The sequence below is a fragment of the Amphiprion ocellaris genome, chromosome 2 (assembly GCF_022539595.1).
Source record: "Amphiprion ocellaris isolate individual 3 ecotype Okinawa chromosome 2, ASM2253959v1, whole genome shotgun sequence".
Classification (NCBI taxonomy): Eukaryota; Metazoa; Chordata; class Actinopteri; family Pomacentridae; genus Amphiprion; species Amphiprion ocellaris.
The window spans coordinates 32324965-32352021 of NC_072767.1; the positions used below are offsets into that span (position 1 = coordinate 32324965).

The following is a 27057-nucleotide window of genomic DNA, read 5'->3' on the forward strand; positions in this document are numbered from 1 at the left end:
CTTCTGTTTACATTCAACATTTCTCTCTGAAAACAGATTGTGAACATCCTTGAAGTCCTACATCCCATATTATTTACATCGCTGATGTCTTCTTCACTGCCTTTGTTGGGGTTTTGCTAAGCTTCTTTGGGTGCTAACGCCACCAAATCTCAGCAACTTCAACTGAAACTTCATCATGCCTTGTGCTTTTATAATATAAACACATCAGGGACCCATTTATCGCAACATTTCCCCATACTAGTAACAGTGTTCAAAAACTCCATGAGGTATCTTTAAAATATACAGAGAACTCAACTCTTCAAATTGATAATATACAATTAAACATTTATTGTTGAGAGACAGTTTTTTTTCTCTGATAAAATTGTTAGGAAAATAAACATTTTCCCCATTTCCATACTCAGGGTGTAAAGTAGCTAAATATATTTACTTATGTTATGTACTTAAGTATATATTTAAAGAACTTGAAGTTTACTTGAGTCTTTTCCTGACATTCCACAGCTCATAGGAATAATAATATAATTTGTACTTCACTATATTTATCTGACAGCTTTAGTTACTTTGAAAAATAAGATTTAGGATTTTTGCAAATAAAACATGCAGAATTTATAAAAATGCAATGTGTTGTTATAAACTATCCAACGTAGACCTAAAGGATTCGCTAATCAATCAATTACTCAACTGGCAAATTGTTCAGACCACCTTTTCAGAATTTTGACAAAACCAACAGTCAATTAATACAGAAAATAATTGGCAGCTCAAATAATTATTTGTTGCAGTTGGAAACAAAATGGTTCAAAATTAGCTCCATATCAAACAACTACAACAATAAATTCCTGCTTTCCCATAAATGCATGAGAAGTAGTAATGTAAGTATGTAATATTTATTCCGCCAAGGAACGTGGCGGAGTTACCTGACAATCGCGTACGTTTGTCCTTCTGTCTGTTTGTCTGTCTGTTCACAACATTACTCAAAAACAGATTTGGATGAAATTTTCAGGGAAGGTCAGAAATGAAACAAGGACCAAGTGATTAGATTTCTTACAATGCTATATGGGGGAATGAACAGCCTTGGCGGAGTAGTGCGCTCTCTGAGTGCTTTTCCTGTTATTTTGTAACATTCACAGGGCATCATTTGCTGCATTTTTGCAAACTTTAAACGAAGAATATTAGACAATATTAGCTCGCCGTAGTAGCAGCTAGTTTAAATTCATGGCTCGCACTATTAGCGTGATGTACAACTACCTAGCTAGCTAGTTTTCTTAGCTAAGTTAGGCTTAGCATCACTAGTGATATGGCAATATTTTTATGTCAGTAATTAAATATCAATGATTATATAGTTATATAATAATAATAATCCCTTCATCTGTAGCTCAAAACCCATCAATTACCAATTAATTGCAAACAAGCACATTTTTTAAATAAAATCCAAAATCATTTCTATAAGTGCCACGTAAGTTATTTTGCAGTTAAAGTAAAAGCAAAGTCAAAATTTGTTTGCAATTTTATGACGATTCTAACTCTATCTATGGTTCTCACAGTATTTGATATTCAAAATATTTTTTAAAAAAGGACACAACACAGTTTACGCTAACAGAGTACCCTTCATTGAGATATTAGTGCTTTTTATGAAGTAAAAAATGTGATTAACTTCCCATACCACTGTTAGCTGCTTGCTTATTTAAACCTGACATCTTTTCCATTAATATGTGCTAACTTTGCACAGAAGAGATAATATTGGGACAGCACTTTTAAACAACCCTGCAGCTCCTTAAAAAAATCTGCCAGACAAATACAAACAGAAATTAGCCGTCTAAAACAGGAATTTTTTTTAGCACTGCATTAGTGATCACAATCTGGGGATATTTGCACTAGTGCGCTCTTGTTTGTTTACATGTCAGTAGCCGACTTTCTGCAAAATTCAACAGCTAATAAAATGGTGGAACTGTCCTTTATAATAAAAGCGTCTCTTTTTCTGTGGCTGCAGAAACTTTTTTTAGTTTGACTGAGCCTTCACAGGAGTGAGAGAAATGATATATTTACGATAGCAAGCACTTACACAAAGAAATGTTTTTGCTTCAGGGTTACAAGATGCACAACAGACACAGACAAAGTGAGGGGCCGCTCCAATTAGCAGTTGGCAGTATATTAACGGGGTAGTGGTGTCAAAGCTTCTCCACGGTCCTGCACAGATAGTGGCTTCATTCAAGTCTACAGAATACCATTTGCATAGCGATGATACAGAGGAGAGAAAGGGCCGATGTGTCTGACACACAGCTGTGAACTCCAGCGTATGAAAGAAATATTATCCCCCCTCAGCCAGTGGGTCTTCTCTCCACATCTGTCCGATGGCTATGTGACTGATTATTTTGGGCATTCCAATTCAAGATGCCCCCAGGAGGCAAGACAGCAACAAGGGCCTCTGTTTCCTCCAAGCGGCCCCTCCTCCCTGCTCTTGTTTTTTTCTTGCTCTCCTATAGGGCTTGGGGCCCTCTTTAGAACTTAACGGACCATCGACAAAAGATCATCTCTGAGACTTTAGTCATAAACTTCTCTATTAACAACACAGTCCATCTTCTATCTATCAGTGGGGGGGTGGGAGTTCACGGTGAAGCCCCTCGGTGCACCGCTAGGCCTGGTTTCCATGGAGTCATACCCGGCGACTCGCTGCGACTGAGGCATGCCATTCTTCTTCCCGCTGCTAAAATGTGGCGCTTATTCTGACTCAGGCTATTGTGGAGCGCACAAGTGGCTCTCTGAGGAGAAGGGGATGGAGAGAGAAAGGGTGGGGTCAGGGTTCAAACGAAAGGCTCCCATCGGGACTCCCTTTCTGTTATCAAATTTGTTGAGACACAAAAAGCGCTACAGTCTCATTCCCAAGAACATCTTGAGGGAGAGAAGAGGGGGTTATAGGACGAAGTTCTTTGTTTCAGAACACCAGATCCTCCACAGAGCGGCGGACGAACTCCCTGTCTTCACTTTGCTTCACATCCCTGATCCTGCACTGACTGCTGGCCACTTTGTCTTTGAGCAAACTTTTGTCCTTTTCTCCTCAGGAACTCTGGTAAGCGTTATTTACATTGGATTATTTTATTTCTGGTAAATGAGAAATCATGTATGTTGGTGTAAAGTTGCACATAGCTGAGCAAAGAACTGCATTGTTAGTAGAGTTATCAGGTTGTAGTTAGAATTTATCAGGCAAATTTCTTTGTTAGTGCTTTACTTTAGTGTTTGATACCTCTGAACAGCTTGGTATTTTGCAGATTTTTTAGAAATAATGGCAATCTTTCATCAGCCTTTAAGGCTAAATGGCACAAATTTCTCATTTACTTTATCGCAGATTGCAAACATTACAGCTGTCAGTGTTTAGCCACAGGATGCTCAGCCTCTTCTTCACGCCTCCACAGATCTGCTTAACCAGATCACTGTGATCAAGGCATATTTCAGGATTGTCTCTCTCCAGGATTATCCCTCGGAGATCCTTATTTATGGAAGCTTTTCCATTCAGACGCTCTGCTCCTGATTTGTTATCCCTGCTGGGGCTGCAACCAATCTTTCTTCAGGGCTCCTGAATGCTGTGAGTCTGAACCTTGGCTGAGAAATACCCCTACATGTGGGTCCCACAACGCTCAGTGAAAAAAGCCACGCTGCTACATGTGGCTGGTTTCTAATGGGCCCAAAGTCTGGCCAGTGAGCCGGCGATGCAGAGATTGAACCCAGTTAGACAAAAAAGGACTTTGTTTTTATTGTGCAGCATTATTTAATCTCATTTCAGGGCTTGGCGAGCTGTCTGCATGGTGCTTTTATGATCCTCCCTTCAGCTATAGAAACATCTGCTGGATGACAAGATCATCCCACATATATGTTGTAATGTTGGTGTTGGATCCACCACTGACACCATCATTAAAGTAAAAAAAAAAAAAAAAAAAAAAGCCTGGCCTTAGATTAATTAATGTCAGACTTTGGTGTTCATGCTCCAGCTAATGCTTGTGTTTAGATGTCAAGCTGAAGCAACAAAAAAGAACAGATAAATACAAAAAAAAGGAGTGGACAGTTGGTGCTTGCCAGATTTGGACAGAAGAGTGGGTGGTCATCTTTAAGGTGTGTCTAAATAGATGGAAACAATGTGCAATCCTGGGAGGACTGGAAAATATTTGTCTGCTTCATCCCTGGGAAAGTGAGACAACCAGTAATTTGTATTTAAAGATAGATATTTGTCAAAAAGTATTGGGCTGTTGCCAGGCATACAAGTATTTATCATTTCATAATTGTAATAATTGCAATAATAGCATGACAATTTTGACATGTCATAGTTTTTCCCATTAAAATGGAATGATATAAAAGTGATTTAGAAGCACAAACCATGTCAATAATGTATGAAATATGAATATTAAATAAATAATCCAAAAGACCTTGAAGAAGTAGTTGGAATAACTCAGATCATCTTGATTCTTCATTTAAAGTAGTTTCCCTCAGAACAGTGGTTTGTCTGATGCATCCCAGCAGGCCTTTCAGACTGACATTTCTCATGCTAAATGCACTTACTTGAACCTTTTAAAATTGGATCTAATTTTATGTTTATTTATATAACAGTTGATATTGTTAAAATATATTTCCATCCAGTTGAACTGTCAGTGTTTAGGTCTGTTTGGTCAGAGCTATTTATTGATTAGTTGAAGCGATACAGTTTAACCTAAATCAGTTTCTTTTAGCTTTCAGTTCAGCTGTTACCTAACATTTTCAACTGTTTATTGACACTTTTCCAACAGTTTATCCAATTTTAGCCAACAGTTTAATTTGTTAATCTACTGCTAGCTCATAAATTCTACTGTTAGCCATACATTTACCTAGTAATTCTACAGCTCCTAATTTTACCTAGCTAGCTATTTAACTGTTTAACTAACAGTTTTAAGTGTTTAGCCACTGTTTTTGCTGTTAATCCACTTTAAGGTGAAAATTTCAATTGTTTATCCACACCATTAGTTTATCATTTTAAAAGTTAGCCATCCAATCATTCAGTTTTTAACCATTACTTATGAATTTTAATAATTTATTATTCCTTTTTGCTGTTTGGCTTTGTTGTTTATCCATTACTTTTATTAAACTGTCACATTTTCTTCTTAAACTTGCTCAGTTTAGCACAAACAATGGACAGAGGGGCAAGCCTGCCTATGAAAAAGAAAATTAAGTCACCTGCTGGCACAACCTACCCACAACATGTCATTTTTATTCCACAGTTTAAGCTCATACTGTTGTATGAATTAAACAAATTAGATATAAAATGCTATTTAACTAGCATTAACAGGCATTATAGGTGGATTGTTACTCTGCTAAGCTAACATTGTTTCCTTAAATTTAGGATATAAAAGTAGCATCAGTTTTCTTATATAACTAACAACAACAAAGCAAATAAATGCATTTACTAAAATCTCAAATCCATTTTATTCGAGTGATAAAAATAACAGCCATATATTCAGTCTTAATTGCTTCTATGCTAGCATTAGTTTAAAATTATCCGCAGGTACTGTATATAATTTTATTATTTATCATGCTGAGTTTCAAGCTATGCTATCAGTTATGCCATGTAGTTGCACAGTATTGTCTTGCACACATATGTTTACCTTTAACAGCTACAGCTTAATGTCATACATGCTTCTCAGAGTTTGTCATTGAGCCTAGAAGAAACAGTTGTTGCTGGTTAATCCGGCTGTAGGCCAGTTATTCTGCAGAGAGAAGATCTAAAGACTGTCTGACTTCCTGGGCTTTGTAGAGGAAGCCTAATTAGTACTTGTAGTGGTCAAAACGCAGGAATTACATCCTCTGAGGGCATTTGCACATTAACCAGGGACACTGACATCCATTGTTACCTTGTGAAACTGGCACTGTGACAAAAACTCTCCTTGCCTGTTGTCTTGTATTTGGACAAGGGGTTGGGCTGTCATGGTTTCCTGTCACTGAGGTAGTTTGCTGTCTGAATACTAACAATGAACTGTGCTTTTTGTTGTTGTTGTTGTTAAAATTTAACATACTTGATTTAAATGCAGGTCAGGAAGCAGACCTGATCTGTACCCTGCAAGGTAAAAATCTGTCCTTTTACTTGATTAAAATAAAAAAACACCTCCAGTGATGCCTCTAAATTGCTTTTAAGATAAATTTGTACCAATTTCTGTCTCCTCAGCTACCAGAATGGAGTCAGCTACAGTGGAGTTGCTGTCTAACCAGACATCTGAGAGCTGTCCGCCACTGGAGACAACAATTGAGAATCAGGTGTTTGGGTGGTTCTACGTCGTGGTTTTTGTCCTGGCGTTGAGCGGGAACAGCTTGGCTCTCTGGATTTTCTCTCAGCAGCGTGGGACATCCTCTCCAGCCAATGTCTTCTTGATTCATCTGGCTGTGGCCGACTTATCGTACGTGATCATCCTCCCACTCAGAGCCATCTACCACTTCACTGGAGGCCACTGGCCCTTTGGCGAGGTGCCCTGCAGAGTGGTGGGCTTCTTATTCTATGTCAACATGTACGCCAGCCTGTACTTCCTGGCCTGTGTGGCGGGGGATCGCTACCTGGCTGTAGTTCATGCCGTGAGGTCACTGAAGGTCCGTCGCAGTCGTTACGCTCACATCATCAGCTTCTGTCTGTGGGTCCTGGTTACCGTCTCCATGGCGCCGCTGCTCGTCACCCATCAGACTGCAGAGATGGACAACATGACGGTGTGTATGCAGCTGTACAGAGAGAAGGCCTCACGCAAAGCACTGATCTCGCTGGCCGTGGCCTTCACGCCGCCTTTCCTCGCCACTCTGTCCTGTTACTTTCTCATCATCCACAGCCTGCATCGGGGCTCCAGACTGGAACCGGCCCTGAAGCTGAGGGCGCTGCGCACCATCGGCCTGGTCATGCTCATCTACGTGGTCTGTTTCCTGCCTTACCACATGAGCAGAGCCACCTTCATCCTGGGCTACAACCACCCTGACAACTCCTGCGAAACACGAAGAGGCCTGAGTCTGGCCAACCGCCTCACCTCCTCCCTCACTTGCCTGAACGGCGCCATGGACCCGCTGGTTTACCTGTTTGGCGCGGAGAAATTTCGCGGCACGCTGAGGCGACTGTTCTGTAAAGATAAGGGAGGAATGTCCGGAGCCACCAGTGGAGAGTTAAAGGGAACACATGAGAGCTCCGTGAGCGCAAAGTCTGAGTTCTGAGGAAGCAGGATTCAGACTGTATCTACAATCTACTATCTGCGGTGACTAAATGGCTTTCCAATACAACCAGCTTTGGTCTAACTATGCACTGACTGTTGCCTTTGCCTGAGTTAAAGCTCACTTTGAAATTAAGCCTCAGTTCCAGCGTCCACCTTCCAACCTATTCACTGAACATTATTTATGTGAGCAAAGGAACATATCTAAAATCCAACAAACTCTGTGGTCACACTGCTGCATATTTGATCAGTTAGAAAGAATGATGTTCGTGGTTTAAAAATGACATGTTACTTTTGGACCAAATCAAAATATTTAGCTACAACTATGGTGCTGTCATCTGACAACTAAATAGAAGGTTAGAGGCTCCTTCCATGTTTTCTTCATGCTTCTGAAATGCCACTGCGATCCCCATCAAATCTGCAAGCATTGCGGGTTCTTCCCATTCAAGGTCTTCATTGGTTCCCTTGGTTTCATGGAACCCACACCTGATCAAAACCTACTAAGTCTAATCTGATTGGATCTCAGGTTTGTGTGTCAATATGTTCTATTCTCAAGGGAACCCGGATTAACCAAAGTGGTATCATGTTCTTTCATTCAAACAGCTCATGTCATTGATGCAGCAGATGGAAAAACAACTTCTTTTTAAATATAACTTTGCCCCTTAAACATAAAGAAATTATTTAACTTTCACTGACTTAACATTATTTCACAATATTCTGATTATATTGTTGCTCTTTTCCACCGCAGCTGCTCGTCAGTTGATCTGATTCATTGTTATTGTTCATTATCTGTTTGGAATGACTGCATTTCGATTGGGTTTAATTATTATAAGATTTATCTGACTAACTGTGCTCACAATCAATGAATGCACATCAGGTTTGGGTGGGACTTCCACTGTTCAGGTCCAAAAATGTTGACTTAACTTACCCCCATGGACAAAGTCTACTTATCTGCCAAATTGCAAAAAGTTTGTCTAAAAAGCTCAGAGACTCAAATACAGAACTCTGAAACCTGAGCACATTTTAATGCTGGGCAGCTACTGCTGCTACTGGTTCTAGGTGCAACCTGCTGCCATCAACAGTCTTCATCCCAAGAAAAGGTTCCTAGGTCTAAAAAATAACAACACTCTTGTTTCAGATAAAGGAAATTGCTCATACAGCAACATATTTAAACTGCCTTTCCTGTTTGCTGGGGAGGTGTGTCAATCACTAAAAGACTGAGCAAACATGTACATAGTCAACTTGCAATATATTTTTCCTATTGCTGTTTTGTATTATAAGCCAAATATGATGAAAGCTCATTAGTTATTCTGAGTTTTATTGCTTTTTTTCCCCAATCTAAGGTGCATTCACCATTGCTAGCAGCATGGCTTTGTCGTCCAACATAAAATATTTGACATAAAATTACAGATATACTGTATGCAACTCTTAAAGAAATTGTGTACATTTGGTGCTCATCTGTCTGACGCACCGTCATCAAGTGGAAGATTTTTTTGTGGCCTACAACATGCAACAGTGTGTTTAGCATGAATTAGCACACATTAGCATGCTAATATCACAAATGAAGTTGCTGAATATGTTCATGTCACACCTGTGAAACGTCAGTGTGTTGGCATTGTATGATAAGCATTTAGCTTATGTGCATAATGGAGTTGCAAGTAAGACTCTAGACTCCTGAGTTCTATTTAAAATCACATCTATTTTCTTTATATAATGTTTTACTGTATTTACTGCATTTTTACTCTGGCGTTTGATTTTTGATTGTATAAATGTATCCGCTTTATATAATGCCCTCAATTATTCCACAAAGTTGTGTTGTTCACAGCATGTACACTACTTTCTGCTAAAAATCCCACGGTGGTGCAACACATCACATTTTTATAGACATACAAATGACCCTTGTGCACTTCTACAGCTTATAGTGTTGAGGCAAAATGATGTTGACTAGTAAATGTCCGAAATCTCAGTTTACTGCGATTTTGCACACTAATGAGCCGCAACATTAAAACCCCTGACAGGTGAGGTGAATATCCTTGATTATGTCATCATCATGGCACCTGTCTGTGGTTGGATGTATGAGGCAGCAAGTGAACACTCAATTTTTGAAGATGATGTGGTGGAAACAGCAAAAATGCGGAGCTCATTTGGAGGCATGAGGGAGACCTGCGCCAATTACAAGGTGGTTTTAATGTTGTGGCTGTTCAGTGTGTACAGGGATTCATGAATGAGTGAATGGGGATATAGCAATGACGTTTTAAAAAATGCTCCAGGACACCAGTATTATGTTTATTTTGCTTGTGCTTGACAATTCTCATTGTAAATACTGTATATTCTTCATTATCCAGCTTCTTGGCTCTTCTATGCATTTATATTGCACTACTGCATGACAAACTATTAACTATTGTTCTTTTTTACTGGGAGTCAGTCTGACTAAATTGCAAAAAGCTTGTTCAAGTTCAGCTTGTAAGTAACTGTGGCGTAATTCTCTGCAGTGAAAATGCTCCTTCTGCTCATTAAAACTGTACAAACGCTCCAGCAGCTGATTATATGACAATGACCGGCTCACATTTCGCTCCTTGTTTTCATCGATAACATCTACTTGTCATTTCTGTTACATAAAAAGTACGTTAACTCGACATTTTAGTCGCGAAAGCAAAAGTATGATTTCACATCCTCCGTGTCTGGGGCTTTGACTCGCTAATCGTGAAAGTGGCAGAACTATTTCGAGCGCTGAGACAGAAACCTCCGAGCCTGCACTGACTTGTCACCGTGCAGTTCTCTTTTCGCATCATGTGACCATGTTGTGGTTTGTGAGCGGCTTATTTTCCTCCTCTTATTTCTGCAAGACTTCCTGTCCATCACATGAACATGGCAAGCTATTCTAAAGTTGTTTCCTGAATGTATGTATTTCAGAAACCACCCAAGCTCCCCTGATTCATATGAGATGTATAAAAGTGTGTCAGTCACACTCAGGCCAGAGAGGGTGAATTTGAGCACCTGTTTTGATGGTTTGAGCATTAAAAAGGATATGAAAACCAAATGAAGCCTCCTGTTCTGATAATTATCAGTCAGTTCTTTCACTGTAACCAATAAGAATAGTCATGTTAGTTCCCCTTTTCTCTTCTTTAAACTCAGGGTTTTTTTTACATTAACTGTCATCTGAACAGCTCACAAGCAAGAGAAACTAAAGAGCTCAATATGTTGGTTAATCTTTACAGTAGTGTGACAAAGATTAAAGTCTGCATTTCCATTTTACAGCTGTGTGGATCTGTCACAGAGCAGCCAAGCGGAGGCCCTCCTCTCTGTAACTTCTCAAATGAGGAAGTTCACAGTCGAGCTAGTAGCAGCTTCCTTTTACAGCTTGTACACGCAGAGGATGAACAAGTGAAAGAAAGGACTTGAAAGTACGCATAGTGAGAAGATGAAAATAGCCACAAAGAAAAACTGAGTCTACAGAGGTTTGCTGCAATTATTTTTTTAAAGACCAGATGCAAAACTCTTGAGCTCAGGCTCTTGGGTGAGAAACAGGATGCCAGGTTATCATCCTTGGTACCATGGTAATATAACTCGATCCAAAGCCGAGGATCTACTTTCCAAAGCAGCGAGAGATGGAAGCTTCCTTATCCGGGACAGCGAGTCCATACAGGGAGCGTATGCTCTCTGTGTTTTGTAAGTTGCTTGTCTTTTACTATTGCAGTCGTAGCTTGCAGGTGATTTTGTTACACTTTCATACAGCTGATGATTCATGTGTCTTCATAACATGCAAAATGAGCTGTAGATGATGACTAATGACACATCTGGCTGCTATACCGTATGTTTTGGGCATTTGGTGTGACAGAATTATAAAAATCATCATTTGTGCAGAAAAAATGATTAAAAGCTTAAGTTCCCCTTGCTGGATTCCACTGTATCATATCACAGTTTTTTTGCACACTGCAACACAAGACTAGTTCCCCTTTTTTTGCATACTGTGCTGCCACAAAACACCACCCTTTGCCCTCTGCATGTCATTTTTCATTTGAAATGCGACCAGACAATGGCTAACTTATTTATATGTAATATTTTATTAACAGACATTTGCATTTTGTTGCTTTGATCACAGATTCCAGAACTGTGTGTACACATACAGAATCCTGCCAAATGAGGACAAGAAGCTTTCTGTCCAGGTGGGTAGACAGTCTGACATGAGCTGCCATTGTTTTAGATGCAAAATCACATAAGTTAACAATCGTAATAATTATAATTTTAGTAACATGACATTTTTAAGAGCAAGGATTTACAAAGTGGACAAACAAAAAGCTTAAGTTAAAACAAGACAGGTGCAAGACTCCAAAACCTCATTCATACAGCACATTTAAAACAGCGGCTGAGCCAAGGTGCTTTCCAGTAGACAAAAGAGATTTACATTACAAAGTTACCTTATATCTTCAAATATTAAGGCTATGACCTTGCAGTATTATTTATTGTGCAAATTTACATGACTAATTTAAATATTAAGGTTAAGACGTACAATATTAATGTGTTGATCAAAGGATATTTTGCTCATAATATCAAAAATAAATGCTGGTTTACAAGTATTGTTAATGCAGCTGTGCATTTGCAACATATTTTAAGAAGTGCTGCGTATTTATACTTGTAATAACCGTCCACCACTGACCCAGAATGAAATTTCTCAACAATGATAGCATGGACAGATTGCAGTGATCATTTTTTGCAGATGTTTATGGTACGTAAGGATTTGTTTCCTTTTTTTTAGTTTTATTTAAATCGATAATTTCACACTTTAAGTCAACTTTGAGCACTAAGGTGGATACCTTATTGTTACGTGGGGGAGTCAGAGAGCCCAGATGCAGGCACAGAAACAGACAAACTGGTTTTAGCAGAAAAAAAGGAACTTTATTTAGAAAGAACAAAAATCTAGGGATGAAGGGCTGAAAGCTGACAAACAAAACCTAATTGAGAAAACAGGCAAGACTACCAAAATCAACAAAAACTCTAAACTAACAACAGCAGAGAAATCTAAGTCAGCAGGTTGGAGACAGAATAGGAACAGGTGGGAATCCAGACAGGAAGGTAAGTCCAGGTGGGGAAACAAACAGGAACCGGCGAGAGTACAGGGGCAGAGTCGTGTCCATGAAGCGTGGTGGTCAGGAGACGCTGCAGAATATGAGAGTCTATGGTCCAGCAGCGAGTGAGTGACTGAGCTGGGTTTACATAGTGGAGGTGTCATTGAAGACAGGTGAGGTAAATGGGCTGATCAGTGCAGCTGATTCACATGAATGTAATCAGAGGCGTGCAGGCAGGTGAGTGAGAGTGAGACAGGCAGAAAGACAGAGACCAGCAGATGCAGACAGAGGGAGTCAGAGATACAAGACAAGGAGAGAGAGATGACATGGGATGAGTGAGGGAGAGATATAGGGGAGAGAGACCAGAGAGAGTGAGAATAGGGAGAGACAGATGACAGACAGGAAGAAGGACGGAGAAGAACAGGGCAGGAGCAGGGACCATAACACTTATAGTGTTATACTGTAGAGAGAAACCCAACTAATCCAAACGATTCCCTCAGGGCACCTCGTTGGCAACACTGACAAATAAATAACATTCCATTTTGACAGAGAAAACTTTGGCAGAACCAGGTTCAGGGAGGGCAGCAATCTGTGTTGACCGGTCAGGTTGAGGTTAAAGGCAAGATAGGAAAGCAGCGAGAAACAGACAACGCCTAATGAATTTGTGATTCTCTGTTTTATTTTTTTTTTCTGAAACGCCACAATGGGAGTGTCCTTTTTTGTCTCAAGAGTTCTTAGGTAGATTGGTGTAGAATTTGACACATGTATTTATACACCACTCAGGATGAACTGCATTATGGTTTATGATCAGTTATCTATAAAATAAAAGCATCCCCTTAACCTTATCTGTATTATTGCGCTTGCAAAAGTGATGCTAGCACACTTAGTCATAATGTCCAATCTGCTAAACACGTTTAGCTAAAAGTGCTGCTGCACTTTTGCAGGGCGTCACATTAGCTGCAGACTCAGTTTCATTTCTTTAATCTCATTTTCATCAAAGCTAAATTGAGATAATATGATTATATGATGAGTGTTCTGTAGAAACCAGTAATTAAACCATTGCACATTGACCTCAGGTGGTCCAATTTTATGCATTTTTAGGTCACAAAGTGAAAAGAACAAAGAAAATGTGGATTTTTTTTGAGGGCTGCACAATATTGAAAAAAGCTGACACTGCGATAGTTTGTTTTTCTGCAATATGTATTGTGATATGAAATATTTTGTTTTGGTGCTGCTTCAAATGGTGAAATAAATTACAAATGTGGCCTCGTGTAGCGGCAACAAACGCAAGACGCTGCCGCCAAAGTGCCTGTTCGTCTCTGTAGCTGAAATATTTCCATATAACTGGTGTTACATGGAATCTGCATGTCAATAACCTCTGTCTCTTGTAAATATGGTAAAATAAAATAAAAATAAATACTAAGCTAGGAAGTGAATTATGCTTTATGAAATATGACATGTAGTGCAGCCATATATTTTATTGCTCAGATTACTTTATCTGACTTTGTATCAGGTTTACTGCTAGTAACTTTTCTGTCTAATGCTGGTCATGCTGCATGAATCAATTAATATCACAGCACAAATTAAACATCAGCATTACATTATGCATTACAGTAATTTGCACCATTTTTCACTTTTCTATTACTACTAATAAATAATAAATATTTGGTTACTACTAATCAATATTTTTTCCGTCTGTTACATTTCTGCGTACATAGTATAAGCCATGTAACAACATTTTTGCCTGCTTTCTACATTGTCGGTTTGGTTTGAGGGGGCGTCCACATTCATCTTCCTCGGGGGGAACTTCTTTTTCCGATCTGGCTGGCAGCACAAATGCACTTCTAATTTTAAAGCCTCTGAAAGTTTGAAACTTGCAATAGTGAGGGTGCAAATGTATCTATTAAAGCCAAGCTGTGGTTTTAATATTAACTGGCATTCATAATTTGATAGAATACAGATTTGGTGTGCGCATAGGTGCAATAAGAATCATTGTACAAATGCCTACTTTGTGTTTTGTATTCAACTGAGACTGAAGGGCCCTGCTATATTTGAGCTGGAGCCATAAACTGAGGAAGCTGCAGTAATTCAGTGGCAGCAATGAAAGCAAGCATGACTTCAATCTGCACATCAGCCGATGTTATATTGGTCTGACATTTTTCCGTTGTCACCTTTGCCATTTACCGGAGTAAAGATAAGAAATACATCGAGCTGTCTTAATAGAAAGATATAATGGGGTATCATCATTGTTTAAGATAAAAAATGATAGGAAATGAATTAAGTTTGGGAGGACTTGACAATCATGAAAACATTTTATATGCAAACATGTGGCATAAAATGGAAACTTTCAGTGGTAAAAATGTGCTGACTACTGGAGCGTGAATGGGTTCTTTAGTATTGAGTTCCAGCATGTTAGATTTGTGTGATACTACAGCAGTGTTTTTGCACAGAAGAGGGTGGGATAGTTTAATCTAGAAGGTAGTGCATGCAGGTTTGTGCGTATTACTTGCTATAATGAGGCTATTTAATAAAAATGTTGACCTAATAATAATTTATTGTTGTGCACATGCATCTAGTACTATGGTGACTGCTGGTTTAAAGAACTTACACCTTTTTATTTCAAGTATAGTGACAAAAAGAGCTGTATTGGCAAGCTGGATCACTTTATTTCTAGTGGCTCAATAGCTTTAAGTTTCAAAGAGAAAGTTTAAAATAAGTAAAAGAGATTAAACTCACCGATAAAAATGATAAAACACTAAAAAGAGAACAGGGGTAGTCATATGTTCTTTAAAATTGAATAACCAAAGAAGCAACCTCAAAAACAACACTAAAAAGCTGCTTTGGAAAAAAAAAACACAGACATATCTACGTCTCACATCATGCAGGAAGTAACCCTGAAAGGTTCTGTTACTTGATTTAGTAACAAAAGACCAAAAAACCTTTCAGAACAATAGGAAAACATGACATTTCAGATTCGTTTTGGGGGTTTTATGTGCCTTAAGAGATGTGACAAAAGGATGTTTCTGCTGTGATGTGCTCTGCAGGCCTCTGAAGGAGTTCCTATTAGGTTCTTCACGATGCTGCCTGAGCTGGTGGAGGCGTACTACAGCCCCAACATGGGTCTGGTCACACATCTGCAGTACTCAGTCCAGAGGGAGGAGGAGGTAGACGAGGAGCCAGGTCAGAAACCTTCATTATATCTGTTTAGGAGAAAACGCAGTGTGTTGCCTGTTTAAAAAACCCTAAACATTCTTTATGTTTTTGTTCTGCAGACAGTCTTCCACCGCAACTTCCACCCAGACACTTCACAGCCGACGACTCCAAAGCTTCTGAACAGCCGTGCAAGTCCTTATCAGACACCTACCTGATGAGGCTGCAGCATTTAGACCTATCCACGTATGGTTACAGCAGCCTAGCAAGTTTTTTGCATTTGCTGTCCAAATTCCAATTGCACAGCAAGTTGTAAGATAAGATAAGGAACCAAAAATCTGGTCAGTTCACGTGTTGTTATGAAAGGCCATGTTTTTTTTTTTAAATCACTAAAATTAGACCATTTATCATAGTAAGGAAAATTAACTAAATATTGGTTTATAATCATGATAGTTCATGAACATCACTTTATTCTACGTCTCATTCAAATTCAAAAAATTCTGCACTTCTAAATGCAACTGAGAATCCATGTTTGACTCAGCTTTGACCGACAGTTAAATGATGAAAATTCTGTAAGTTTTTGGCTGAACTGAGCAGATATAATACAAGTATGGAAACAAATTACAGGGATTCAGAGGATAATAAAAGATTTGGTCAATAACATAAATGCAGCATGGCTCAAAAACAGTATACAGTAAAGCAAGTTGGCAGCAAGTTGTTGAAAGATACATTCAGTACTATGAAATTTGACTTGTGCTTTTCACACTACTCTCCTAGTTTGCAGAATAGTGTGGGAAAAACACCTAGTTTGTAGAGGTTGTAGAAATGTAAATAGTAAAATATTGTAACTAAAGCCACAAGTTATTTCCAGTATTGGTAATACCTTTGTGCAGATTTTTCAAAATTTTAAAACAAAACAAAACTAAGAAATCTGACTTTTTTCTTCTTTTTCATGATTTATAGTATTGTAGCTTTGCTATCCTGCACAAAACATATTTTTGAGTTCTCTCTACTTCTAGCCATATTTCTGCTATTAAAGATACAGGACTTTAAATTAGTGAAAATCGAACCCACAGTAAGTAAAAATGTGACAGCAGCAAAAAAAAAAAAAAAAAAATTGCTTGGGGTTCAAGCGCTTATAGTGCGCTTGTCTTGTATCTCCAGAATACCGGAGGACCATCAAGTCGCAATCCAGGAATACTTCAGGTCTTCAGTCTGCTTGGATGCTGAACAAGCACAGAATGGCAATCCGAACCTGCCCGGGCTCAGGAAGCTAATGATGGCACTCTGCAAGAACCTCAACAGGTAGACTTACCACTTTACATCTCATATACCCTCTATCATGTCTGGGGCTGATTTGACCACATTCTGATCCTTTTGTGTGGCAGTGAAATTTCCCACATCCTGCCAGCTCTGGAAGTCTTTCACAGAGCATTGGACCAGCAGCTCTGTTCAGGGATAGGACAGGTCCCGAAACAAGTTGGTGCCACCACTGATCCTTTACACTATTGCCAGCACACATACAAAAATCCCGTCTGATCATGTGTTACTGTCTTTATTTTCAGATTTTTGTTGATTCAGGTCCATCTATATCATATCGTTTAGAGCAACTAACAAAACTTCTCTACTCAATAGAAGATAAGGTAGAGTACTGTCTTTGTTTCACTATTTCTTGACATGCCAACAGATGACGTGAGATGATAAAGCATTTCTCTATTTCTGTTTTCAGGCTAAAAGTTCTGTCTTTGAGTCTGTTGGATATGAAGGAGGTCACAGGAAGTCTCTCATACCGGTCGTTACATTTGAGGTACTTCTCCAAATGAGTTAACACTGCAGGAAAGAAAAGACATGAGGTCAAATGTCTGGAGGTTTGCAGTTTAGTTGATCAGTTTCCTCTTTTGCTGGCAGGTCAAGCAAGAATCTCTGGCCATTCCCACAAAGATGTTCCTGAAAGTGGATGTTGAAGGAGGGAAGCTCTACTTTAAGAAGTCGAAAGATGGGCCTGAAGACAAATACTTTGTGCACAATAAAAGTAAGGATTCTGTAAACTTATTCCTTCATGCTTTATCCGCATTAGCAATTAAACTTCAGCAATAGTTTATCGATCAGCCTGTCCACCACTGGATCCCTCTAACTGTTGGATGGATAGCCATGAAATTTGTTCATGATCCCCAGAGAATGAACCCTACTGACTTTAGCGACCATCTGGCTTTTCTATTGGTGCACCATTAGTTTGACATTTTTGACTCTTGCTGAAATGTCTTGACAACTACTGGATGGATTGCCGTGAAACTTGGATAGCTAACTTTGATGCTCCCAGGCTTCATTACAGCAGGACAGAAGGCCTTGCACTGCAGGCTCTGCATTGGTCAGAATGGTATCTTTGTAGTATTTTATAGTTTTATAGTTTTCACTCTAAAACGTATGGTGGTACTGTGCTTTTGTAACAAACCTGGTAATTGCATCTGCACCCTGGTATTTTGCTAAAAGAACAGGATGTCTTTTTTTGTCTGGTCTTAAAATGAGATGACTTATTTCCAGACTTAAAGAAGGCAACATTTTCAAATCTCTTTCAGATTCAGATTTTAGATGACACAATAGCGCCTCATTCATTTGAGTGGAAGCACTTAGTGGGACATTCGGCAAAACTGTTTTCTAAGCTTTGGCCATGAAATACCTGATGTTCTGCATGCTTTTGCAAATTTGGACTCAGAGAGAATGTGTATTAAACTGTGTATCGGTTGAGCCTGTAGAAATCATACATGAACAAGATTATATTCACTTGTTTTACAGTTTTACAGAGAAAAAAGCTTTTCAGACCAGTGTGCATCATGTGATAGACATGGAGGTTGTAGTGACAGGGTTTCACTGCTATGCCAAAATCGCTGCACAGCATCAAAGCACTGCTGTACTATACTGCTTTACAGAGCTGCTAACATGGCAGTAGAGTCTTAGTCATGTTAATATTGTTAATGCTGGGATTATTCTTCAGTCCTGCAGTTGGTGAAATCCCAGAAGATGCATGCCAAACTTGTCATCATAGTAGAGACAGAGAAAGAGAAGATCTTGCGTAAAGAGTTTGTGTTTGATGACACAAAGGTAATTATCCTCAACACTCCAATGTTTTTCTCTGACAGACATCTTCTTCTGTCCTTAGTAAAGCACAGTTTATGAGATTTTTTCTTTCACTCCAGAAACGAGAAGGTTTCTGTCAGCTGCTTCAACAAATGAAGAACAAACACTCAGAAAAGCCCGAACCGGACATGATCACAGTGTTTGTTGGCACCTGGAACATGGGTAACATTTAGAATAACACAATCACTCCATTGATAAATTGAGATTGATTGATTGACAATAAAAAAACTGATCCACAAACCCCATAGGAAACGCTGGTCCTCCCCACAACATCAACTCCTGGTTTCAGTGTAAGGGCCAAGGGAAGACACAAGATGACACAGCAGATCACATCCCACATGATTTCTACGTCATTGGGACTCAGGAGGATCCTCTGGGTGAGAGGGAGTGGGCCGAAACGGTGAAAGGCGTCCTGAGGAACATCACAAACATTAGCTTTAAACAAGTGAGTGACTCTGACACACAAATTAAGTTTCAGTTGAATGCAGCTGTAGCACAATAATGAATGCAACTCTGACCATCCAGGTGGCGATTAACACACTGTGGAACATTCGGATTGTGGTTCTGGCCAAACCTGAGCATGAAAACAGGATCTCCCATGTTTTCACAGACAGTGTGAAGACAGGAATCGCCAACACTTTGGGTGAGCAGCTCTCCACAAAACCTTTAATGACCATAAGAAACTGAACAACTACTCATTAGTGCTTACTGTGATGTTTGATTTGCAGGAAACAAGGGAGCAGTGGGCATCTCCTTCATGTTCAACGGTACATCTTTTGGGTTTGTCAACAGTCACTTGACATCTGGAAGTGAGAAGAAGCTGAGGTGAGCTGCAGGCTGCAAGTTTAATAACATCAACTTTAAATGAATGACTAAAAGGAGTCAATCAGTCCACCACTGGATCCTTTATATCCTTTATATATGGATAGAACCAAATGTGTAATTTTCACTATGAATAGAGAGTTACACCGATCAGACAAAACATTATGACCACCTGCTTAATATTGTGTTGGGACCTTTGAGGATGTCCTGTGGCGCCGGGATGGTAGCAGTGAATTCTGTGGGTCCTGTGGGTTGCAGGATGGGACTTACCTAGATCAGGCTTATCCTGGCACATCCCACAGATGCTGAGTAAGATTTGGATTTGGGGAGTGTGGAAACCTGGATGAACACCTTAGATCTGTCGTGTTCACCGGGCCACTCCTGAGCAGTTTTTGCGGTGTGTCGGTTGCATTATGCTGCTGAGGGTGGCAACTGGCATCAAGGACTGCTGTTGCCATGGGAGGTGGGGAGTTGCTTGACCTGCAGTGTTTAGTTGGATGGTACATGTCAAACATCCACATGAATGTCAGGACTCAAGGTTTCCCAGTAGAATGTTGCATTACAACAAGGTGATTGATGTTATTCCCTTCACCTGTCAGTGGACATAATGTTGTGGTTGGTCGGTGGGTATGTCCCACTCACTTCTCAAAACCTCAGTTTTGTCAACTCACATGGGTCACTTTCACTGTTTGGTGGATTCATGGCAGTAAGCGTTAAGAATAAGTGAACTTGTATTTCCTTGACATTACATTTTGGAGTATATACAGACTCAATAGCCACTACAGCCATTACATACATTCACACTAATCATAGTCCACTAGGGAATGTCAGAGTACAGTACTCAGTGGATACACTTACCTGATCAACGAAAATGCTGGACAGATACAGTGCACTGTGCAACATAACATATATTGCTTGAACTGTATGCAGAGCTCTGCAGACACTTTTGGGAGAAAAGCGCACCTCTTTGAAGGCCTGACACTGACCAAATATAGTCAGAAACATAGTTAATTACGTCAATAGACAATATTCAGATGCTTTCTAGAAATAAATGTCCACTCATGGGCCACTTTATTAGGTATATCTGTGAAATCTGAGACAATTTGATATTTTTTGAGGCTTGTACATTTTTACTTTTTGTTGATGCTGTCAGATGTTGCATTGGTTCCAAGTGTCAGCCACCCACATGTATTTCAATGGGGTGGACAAAATACTAGAAACATTAGTAAATGTAATGCAGTCCTGTGCACCATCATCACCCACTACAGTATAAACTCAAGAATAAATGTAAAGGAGAATCGTCACCTCTTATTTATTATGAGTGATGCATTCACCTATAATTTTTATTTTTACTTTTCTCATAATGCTTTACCATTTTTCATTTTTGTGAAATTATACACCATTATCTTCACTGCATGGATTTGGAGATCACACAATCTAGAAAGATAACTATTAATATACACTGAAAGTAAAAGTAAATCTGACTTTAAGCTGGGTTCATTCATTAATATTACAGACTTGAACAATGAATTTACCATGTTTTTGTACACCACTATCTTTATGGAAAACACGACCAATTTCATTATGATGTGCCTTTTGTAATTCTCTTTTTGACTTCTTGTGTCATCCTGCTTCTGGAACCACACTTATGCGCTTTATAAATCTATGTGTCCTCATCAATTAGATTTGATGTTTCTGCAATAATTCTTTCTGTATTTGCAGACGCAATCAAAACTACATCAACATCCTGCGATTTTTGAATCTGGGAGATAAGAAGCTTAATCCGTTTGACATCACACATCAGTTTACTCACCTCTTCTGGCTTGGAGATCTGAACTACCGCGTTGAATTCCCATCCACAGTGAGTTGTACAGAACGTTCATTGTAAATATTCCTCATAATGACACAGCTATTTGATCTGTGTCTGCTCTGTATATGTACATATTATAGATATTGTCTTGTCATGACATTTACCTCAGACATTAGAGATCCAGCAGTGTTGTACTTCAGTGGTAAATAAAAAACTGTGGTGGTTGGCCGGTGTCTGAACTCAGCTGTGAACACTTTCTGCCAGGAAAGTCACCTCTGTGCACTGTTTCCCTTCACAGGAAGCTGAGTACATTGTGACAAAGATCAAACAGCAGCAGTACCAGGAACTCCTCAGTAAAGACCAACTCAGCATGGAGAAGAATGAGGACAAGGTCTTCTTGCATTTTGGTGAGCTTTGCAGAGTATTAATCTATACAGATACACAGCAACTGATGGTGTAACTTTGATTTCCAGAGTGTGATTTTCTACATAAACTCTGCTCTGTACATTATCAAATGCACCTATCGATTGTCACCACATGTCAAAACTTAAAAAAAAAAAGATTTTCATTTTGATTGTAGATGAAGAGGAAATCACCTTCGCACCCACATATCGCTTTGAAAGAGACACGCGAGAGAAGTATGCTTACACAAAGGCCAAGGCCACAGGGGTAAGCTTGTGTTTAGTCAGATGTCTGATCCCTGTGTGGCTCCTGTCGAGCCTCATAGTGCCGAAACTATGAAGGCGGTTACACCAAAGAACACAAACCTCCATTGATCCACACAAGCAAGAATGCATGATGGTGTTTCTGCCAGAAGTTTCATGACCACCCATCCAACTTCTGACATTACTCACAAATCTTAAAAAAAACCTATAATGGCTCAAGTCAGACTCCCAACATTTCAGATTTTTTTTTTTAGTCTTCACATTGCTTTACAACTTTGACAATTAATACTTTCAGTATTAATGCTTGTGTGATGGATGTAACTCTACAGACAAAGTACAATTTGCCCTCATGGTGCGACCGCATCCTGCGGAAGTCATATCCTCTGGTTCATGTTGTCTGCCAAGCATACGGTGAGTAATTCCATGTTAACCTTTACTTTACAAGCCCAGAATTCCTCAGTAATTTTCTGAATCTTAAAGCTAATTATTCATTTTGACATTCCAGGTAAGATCTAATCTCAGTTTTAATGTCTTCAGTTCTGCTCTGTGTTGTATAAAATAAAGACAAATCCTCAAATGAATATTTGACTTAACTGTTTAACTTGCAGGTTGCACTAATGACATCATGACAAGTGACCACTCGCCCGTTTTTGCTTCGTTTGAAGTAGGCGTCGCCTCACAATATGTCTCCAAACAAGGTATGATCACCACTCAGCCTCACCACAGATGTTGTCTGCTCCAAAATTTGCAGTCTGATGTTCTCTCTTTTTAATTTTTCAGATCCAGACAGTGCACCTCAAGGTGGAATACAAATCATGAACTGTGTGGCCACATTGTTGACAAAATCAAAGACCAAGTTCTTCATCGAATTCCACTCCAGCTGCTTGGAGAGTATGTTTTGTCTCTTTGACCACATCTCATTGGATTTTAAATGGGATCATATCAATAAAACAAATATTTCCAACAGAGACAGTGAAGACATCAGAGGGAGAGAATGCAGAGCACCCTGCTGGCTCCATAAAAGTTCGGTTTGGCAACCAAGTACAGGTAGATGAAGTTGCAGATATCAGTGTAGAAAACTGCTTTGTTGTGGCATCACTGATTAATATTTATGGTTTGTCTTTTCAAGCTCACCCCCATCATCTCTGACCCCGAGTACCTGCTGGACCAGCACATCCTCATCTGTGTGAAGTCCACAGACTGCGACGAGTCGTACGGTAATGAGGGCTTACATGCAGTTCGAATGCAGATTCCACTCAACTGAGTGATGCTTACGGTCTGCTGGTGTTCGTTTCCCAAAGGAGAAGGATGTGTAGCGCTGCGAGCCGCCCAGTTCTGCTACACCGAGTTTCAGATCACACTGACGCACCACGGAGAGAAGACAGGCACTTTGACAGGCGGCATCCAGTTACACACCTCTGAGGGGAAACCCACTGAGAAGTTATATGGTGAGGCTCAGCTCAGGACTGACTTACAGGATCTTGAAGCACCTGTTGTTATTTTCTCCCATAGCATTCAGCACTTGATAGTCATATGACTAGGCAGTGTCACAACAGATGATTGTTTGATGATGTCAACACAAAACCAATACAAACCACACCCTCCTGCATCCATGCAAACACTGGCTGCACCTGATTTGACGAATGCTTCACTCATGACTGCAATTCAAACTAGACAAACACGGCAGCTCATTTGGGAACGTTTGCTTATATCACAAACAGCAGTTCACTGAAATGTGTTTCTGAGGGGAGAAATAAGCAGAGCAAGTACTAAATCTGGACATGGCTGATTTGCAAAAAGTAGCCTAGACCTCAACTTTGTGCATATTAGGATTGTCCAATGTGGTGCTTTGTTTCTTGAAACGCATCGCGACAATATTTGAAAGCATTGCACGACTTCTTACATAGACAATAAACAGGAAGCGTATAAATAGTAGAGCCTGTGGATATGTATTATTAGTAAAGCTCATTCGGGAGCTCCCAGGTAGCTCAACTGGTTGAGCAGGTGACCCATAAACATGGGCTACAGTCCCCAACACAGCAGCCTGGGTTCGATTAAAGCCCTTTGCTGCAGGTCTTCCACCATTCTTCTCCTTACTTTCCTGTCTGCCTCTTGACTAACCTGTCTAATACAGCCAACAAAAGGCCAAAAATATAACTTTTTTTTTAAAACAGAAGGAAAGCTCATTTGTAGTTTTATGCTTTGTAGGCTGGATGATTGTACTACACCCCACAATGGCCTCCCCAGTTTAAACCTTTAGATATTTATGACTCATTCAAAATGCTGCTGCGAGATCAGTGACATACACCAAGAAAAGAGAACACATAACTTCATTTCTTAAACTCAAGGTAACTATAGGAGTGGATTTAAGCTCCTGTTTATTCTCTGTAAGTAGATACAGATTTGTTTTCTGAATACAAGTTTGCAGTGATTGGTCAGTCAATGGGGCTCAGAGTTAAACATGATTAAATTGCTTTTAGCCGTTCTGCTGCTTGACCTTATTATGTGAAGTGCCCTGAGTGGCCTTATATTGTAAATTAGTGCTATATACAGCAAATAAGATTTAATTGAATTGTGGCCCACTGCTGGAATCAGCTGTCCTTGGCACTTAAATACACCCACGTATAGACATTTTAAAACCAAGGCGAGGACATATCATGAGTGAGTCAACACTATGGATGAGCATTTCCACCTTGAAACTTCAGTTTACAGTCTCAAGAACACAGATTCAAACTTCCAGATTTTCATAAACCTGAGGACCTATAGATAGGAATAAATCCTTTTTTTAGCGGTCAAATCAACAATCGGACAGAGACTTTGGATTGCCTTTGTGTATTAAATGTGCTTTAGAAATAAACTTGCCTTGTCCACCTTTAGATTTCATCAAAATCGAGAAGGATGACCCTGTTGCCTCAAAATGCAAAGGAGGAGATCCCAACAAGTAAGACATTTTTCACATTAATAGAAAAATATCTCAAACGTGGAAGCAAGGTGTGATTTATTTATTTTTCCTTCTTCTGGTTGACAGGATGTCCGTCACCCAGGCTCATGATATTTCTAACCCCAGTTACATGGGATTGTCATATAGAAGTGAGAATGTGACCAATAATGGCTGGAGTTACAGCATGCCAAAATGGACCCTCCCCAATGTCGGAGCAGGGGGTAAAGAGTCGAAGAAGAGTGGTTACGATGTGAGCACACGCAGTCCAACAGGGAAAGGTTCCACGTAAGTGCCTGATTAGAAGCGACTTCAGTTTCATTTCAGTGTTCAGGAAAACACCTTTAGCTAATATGATCCAACAGATATTTACCAACTAATAGACTGTCTGCATAGAATAGAATAGAATAGAATAGAATAGAATAGCTTTATTGTCATCATACGTGGGAGCATGATGAAAATATAAATAGCTGCCACTGGACGGTGGATCGATAACAAGCTAAATTAACATTAATGATAAATAATAAAATCAAATGTACATATTAAACAACACTATATTAAGAATTACAACATATGCAAAAAAGGCAAGATATATACAATACTGTGTGGGAACCAAATAAAAAAAATCCCAATAAAATTGAATAAATATGGGCAAGGGATTGCAGCATTAGAACCATTAAAAGTGACATTGTGCGTTGCTGTTGCAGAGGTGAGGATGAAAGGACATCAGAGATGTTTGACAACCCGCTGTATGGTTCAATGGGAAAATCACACAGTCGGGGCAAGGACCAAGACCACCAGCAGAAGGACCACCTCGCACTCCCAGATGCGCCACTTTCATCCTCCAAAGCAGCAGATGCAGACCCTGATCGCCCCCCGGTACCGACCCCACGCAACCGCTCCTTCACCTGCTCTGAGAACAAACCTCAGCCTCCAGCCCCCGTCAACCAGCATCTGTCAGCACAAAAGAAACCGGTGGTGCCGTCACGCTCGGAGGGCGGGGTGGCACAGAACCGGCCTCCTCTGCCCATTAAGTCCCGGCCAGGCGTCCCGGAGCCCCAAACCCCCAAACCCAGAGACTACAGAGAAAGCTCTGAACTCCCGGGCAAACACAGACCGCCGGCAAGACCTGGTCAGCCACACAAAGACCGTAAAGAAACGTCTTAATTTTAATATAATACGTGTAGTGATGCAAACTCTTTCTTTTCGTTTTGTGCATCCAGAAGTTCCCAAGATGGGCCGTCCTGTGAAGTGAGATCAGGCTGCAGCGACGGTCGCCACTGACTGTACAACTTCCTGCATTTCTGGAATTTCAGTCTTTATGCTAAGCTAAGCTATCTATCTGCTGACTGTGAAGAAAAACTGCTAATCCGGCTAAATCTGAGTACATCAAAAACGTTAAAGGGCCTATATAGGGCCTTAGCAATGCTAACGGTTTCCCTCTGTTTCCAGTCCTCCTGTTAAGCTAAGCTAACTATGTGTAGGCTGCAGCTCCATATTAAACAGACAAGATCCTCCTCTCATCTGACTCTTAGCAAGACGTTGTTTGAGCCCACAGCCCAAAGTTATGAAATATTCCTTTAACGTTGCATAGACATTGGAGACACATTTTCAGGCTTCATTTGTGCTAAACTCGCATTACAGCATCAGATTTTAAATTGAACTTTGCTTCTAAATAATTTAGATTTCATGTTGAGTTTACACTATGAAGTGTCCAATGAATGTTTACCACACAGTATTATCTTGCACAGACACGTTTGCCTTGAAGACGTACAATAAATGCTGAAATAAAAATAAATCAAATATCTAAGCTTAATCTTTGTTACGGTACATTCTTTGTTGTGGAAGTTTCACAACTTCATGTCACTTGTGAAACTGAGATTAAATCCCACTTTAAGTCAATTGTTGGAAGAATGTAATACTGCAACACTGCAGTCATTTGCTTCCATCTGCTGCTGAATTCGAGAATTGCAGGTAGACAGTCGCATGTCATCCAAGTACTGTAATAGATAGATAGATAGGTTACTGTTTCCTGCAGGGGGTGGGAGGTGTCCTCCATTATAGACAAAAGACATATAGACAATAATCCAAAGTTCTGTTCAATCAGATGAGAATAAAGAGAGGGTTGCGTAGTTACTGATGGTGTTTACTGTTATTGTCACTTTACATTTGTCAAATATCAGTGACCGTCTTCACTGATATCCCATAAGTACATCTGTCAGTAAGAAGGAGAACGGACATGTATTTAATGATATTTAATCTGATAGATGACGAAACAAAA

At 39.8% G+C, this 27057-nt stretch overlaps 2 protein-coding genes across 5 annotated transcripts; both read left to right on the top strand.

Annotated features, from left to right (window-relative positions):
• Positions 1–2496: 2496 nt before the first annotated feature.
• gpr17 (G protein-coupled receptor 17) lies at positions 2497–10230 on the top strand. Of its 2 annotated transcripts, XM_023264961.3 has the most exons (3): positions 2504–3061; positions 6042–6074; positions 6176–10230. In XM_023264961.3, the coding sequence occupies exon 3, from the start codon at positions 6184–6186 to the stop codon at positions 7192–7194; it is 1011 nt and encodes a 336-aa protein (XP_023120729.1). In that variant the 5' UTR covers positions 2504–3061; positions 6042–6074; positions 6176–6183; the 3' UTR covers positions 7195–10230. The 2 variants fall into 2 exon arrangements, with proteins under 2 accessions (XP_035801715.1, XP_023120729.1); XM_035945822.2 differs by lacking the exon at positions 6042–6074 and having other exon boundaries at positions 2497–3061.
• inpp5d (inositol polyphosphate-5-phosphatase D) lies at positions 9243–26592 on the top strand. Of its 3 annotated transcripts, XM_023264959.3 has the most exons (28): positions 9264–9369; positions 10449–10859; positions 11293–11356; positions 15301–15436; positions 15529–15652; positions 16571–16711; positions 16795–16885; positions 16972–17049; positions 17136–17213; positions 17315–17438; positions 18399–18505; positions 18601–18703; positions 18790–18986; positions 19067–19184; positions 19270–19366; positions 21086–21224; positions 21472–21580; positions 21754–21842; positions 22168–22249; positions 22447–22536; positions 22619–22729; positions 22806–22885; positions 22968–23055; positions 23140–23286; positions 24716–24779; positions 24867–25064; positions 25484–25908; positions 26000–26592. In XM_023264959.3, exons 2-28 carry the CDS (start codon positions 10720–10722, stop codon positions 26029–26031), a joined length of 3252 nt encoding a protein of 1083 aa, XP_023120727.2. In that variant the 5' UTR covers positions 9264–9369; positions 10449–10719; the 3' UTR covers positions 26032–26592. The 3 variants fall into 3 exon arrangements, with proteins under 3 accessions (XP_054869842.1, XP_023120727.2, XP_054869839.1); XM_055013864.1 differs by having other exon boundaries at positions 25484–26592; XM_055013867.1 differs by lacking the exon at positions 10449–10859 and having other exon boundaries at positions 9243–9369; positions 25484–26592.
• Positions 26593–27057: the final 465 nt, after the last annotated feature.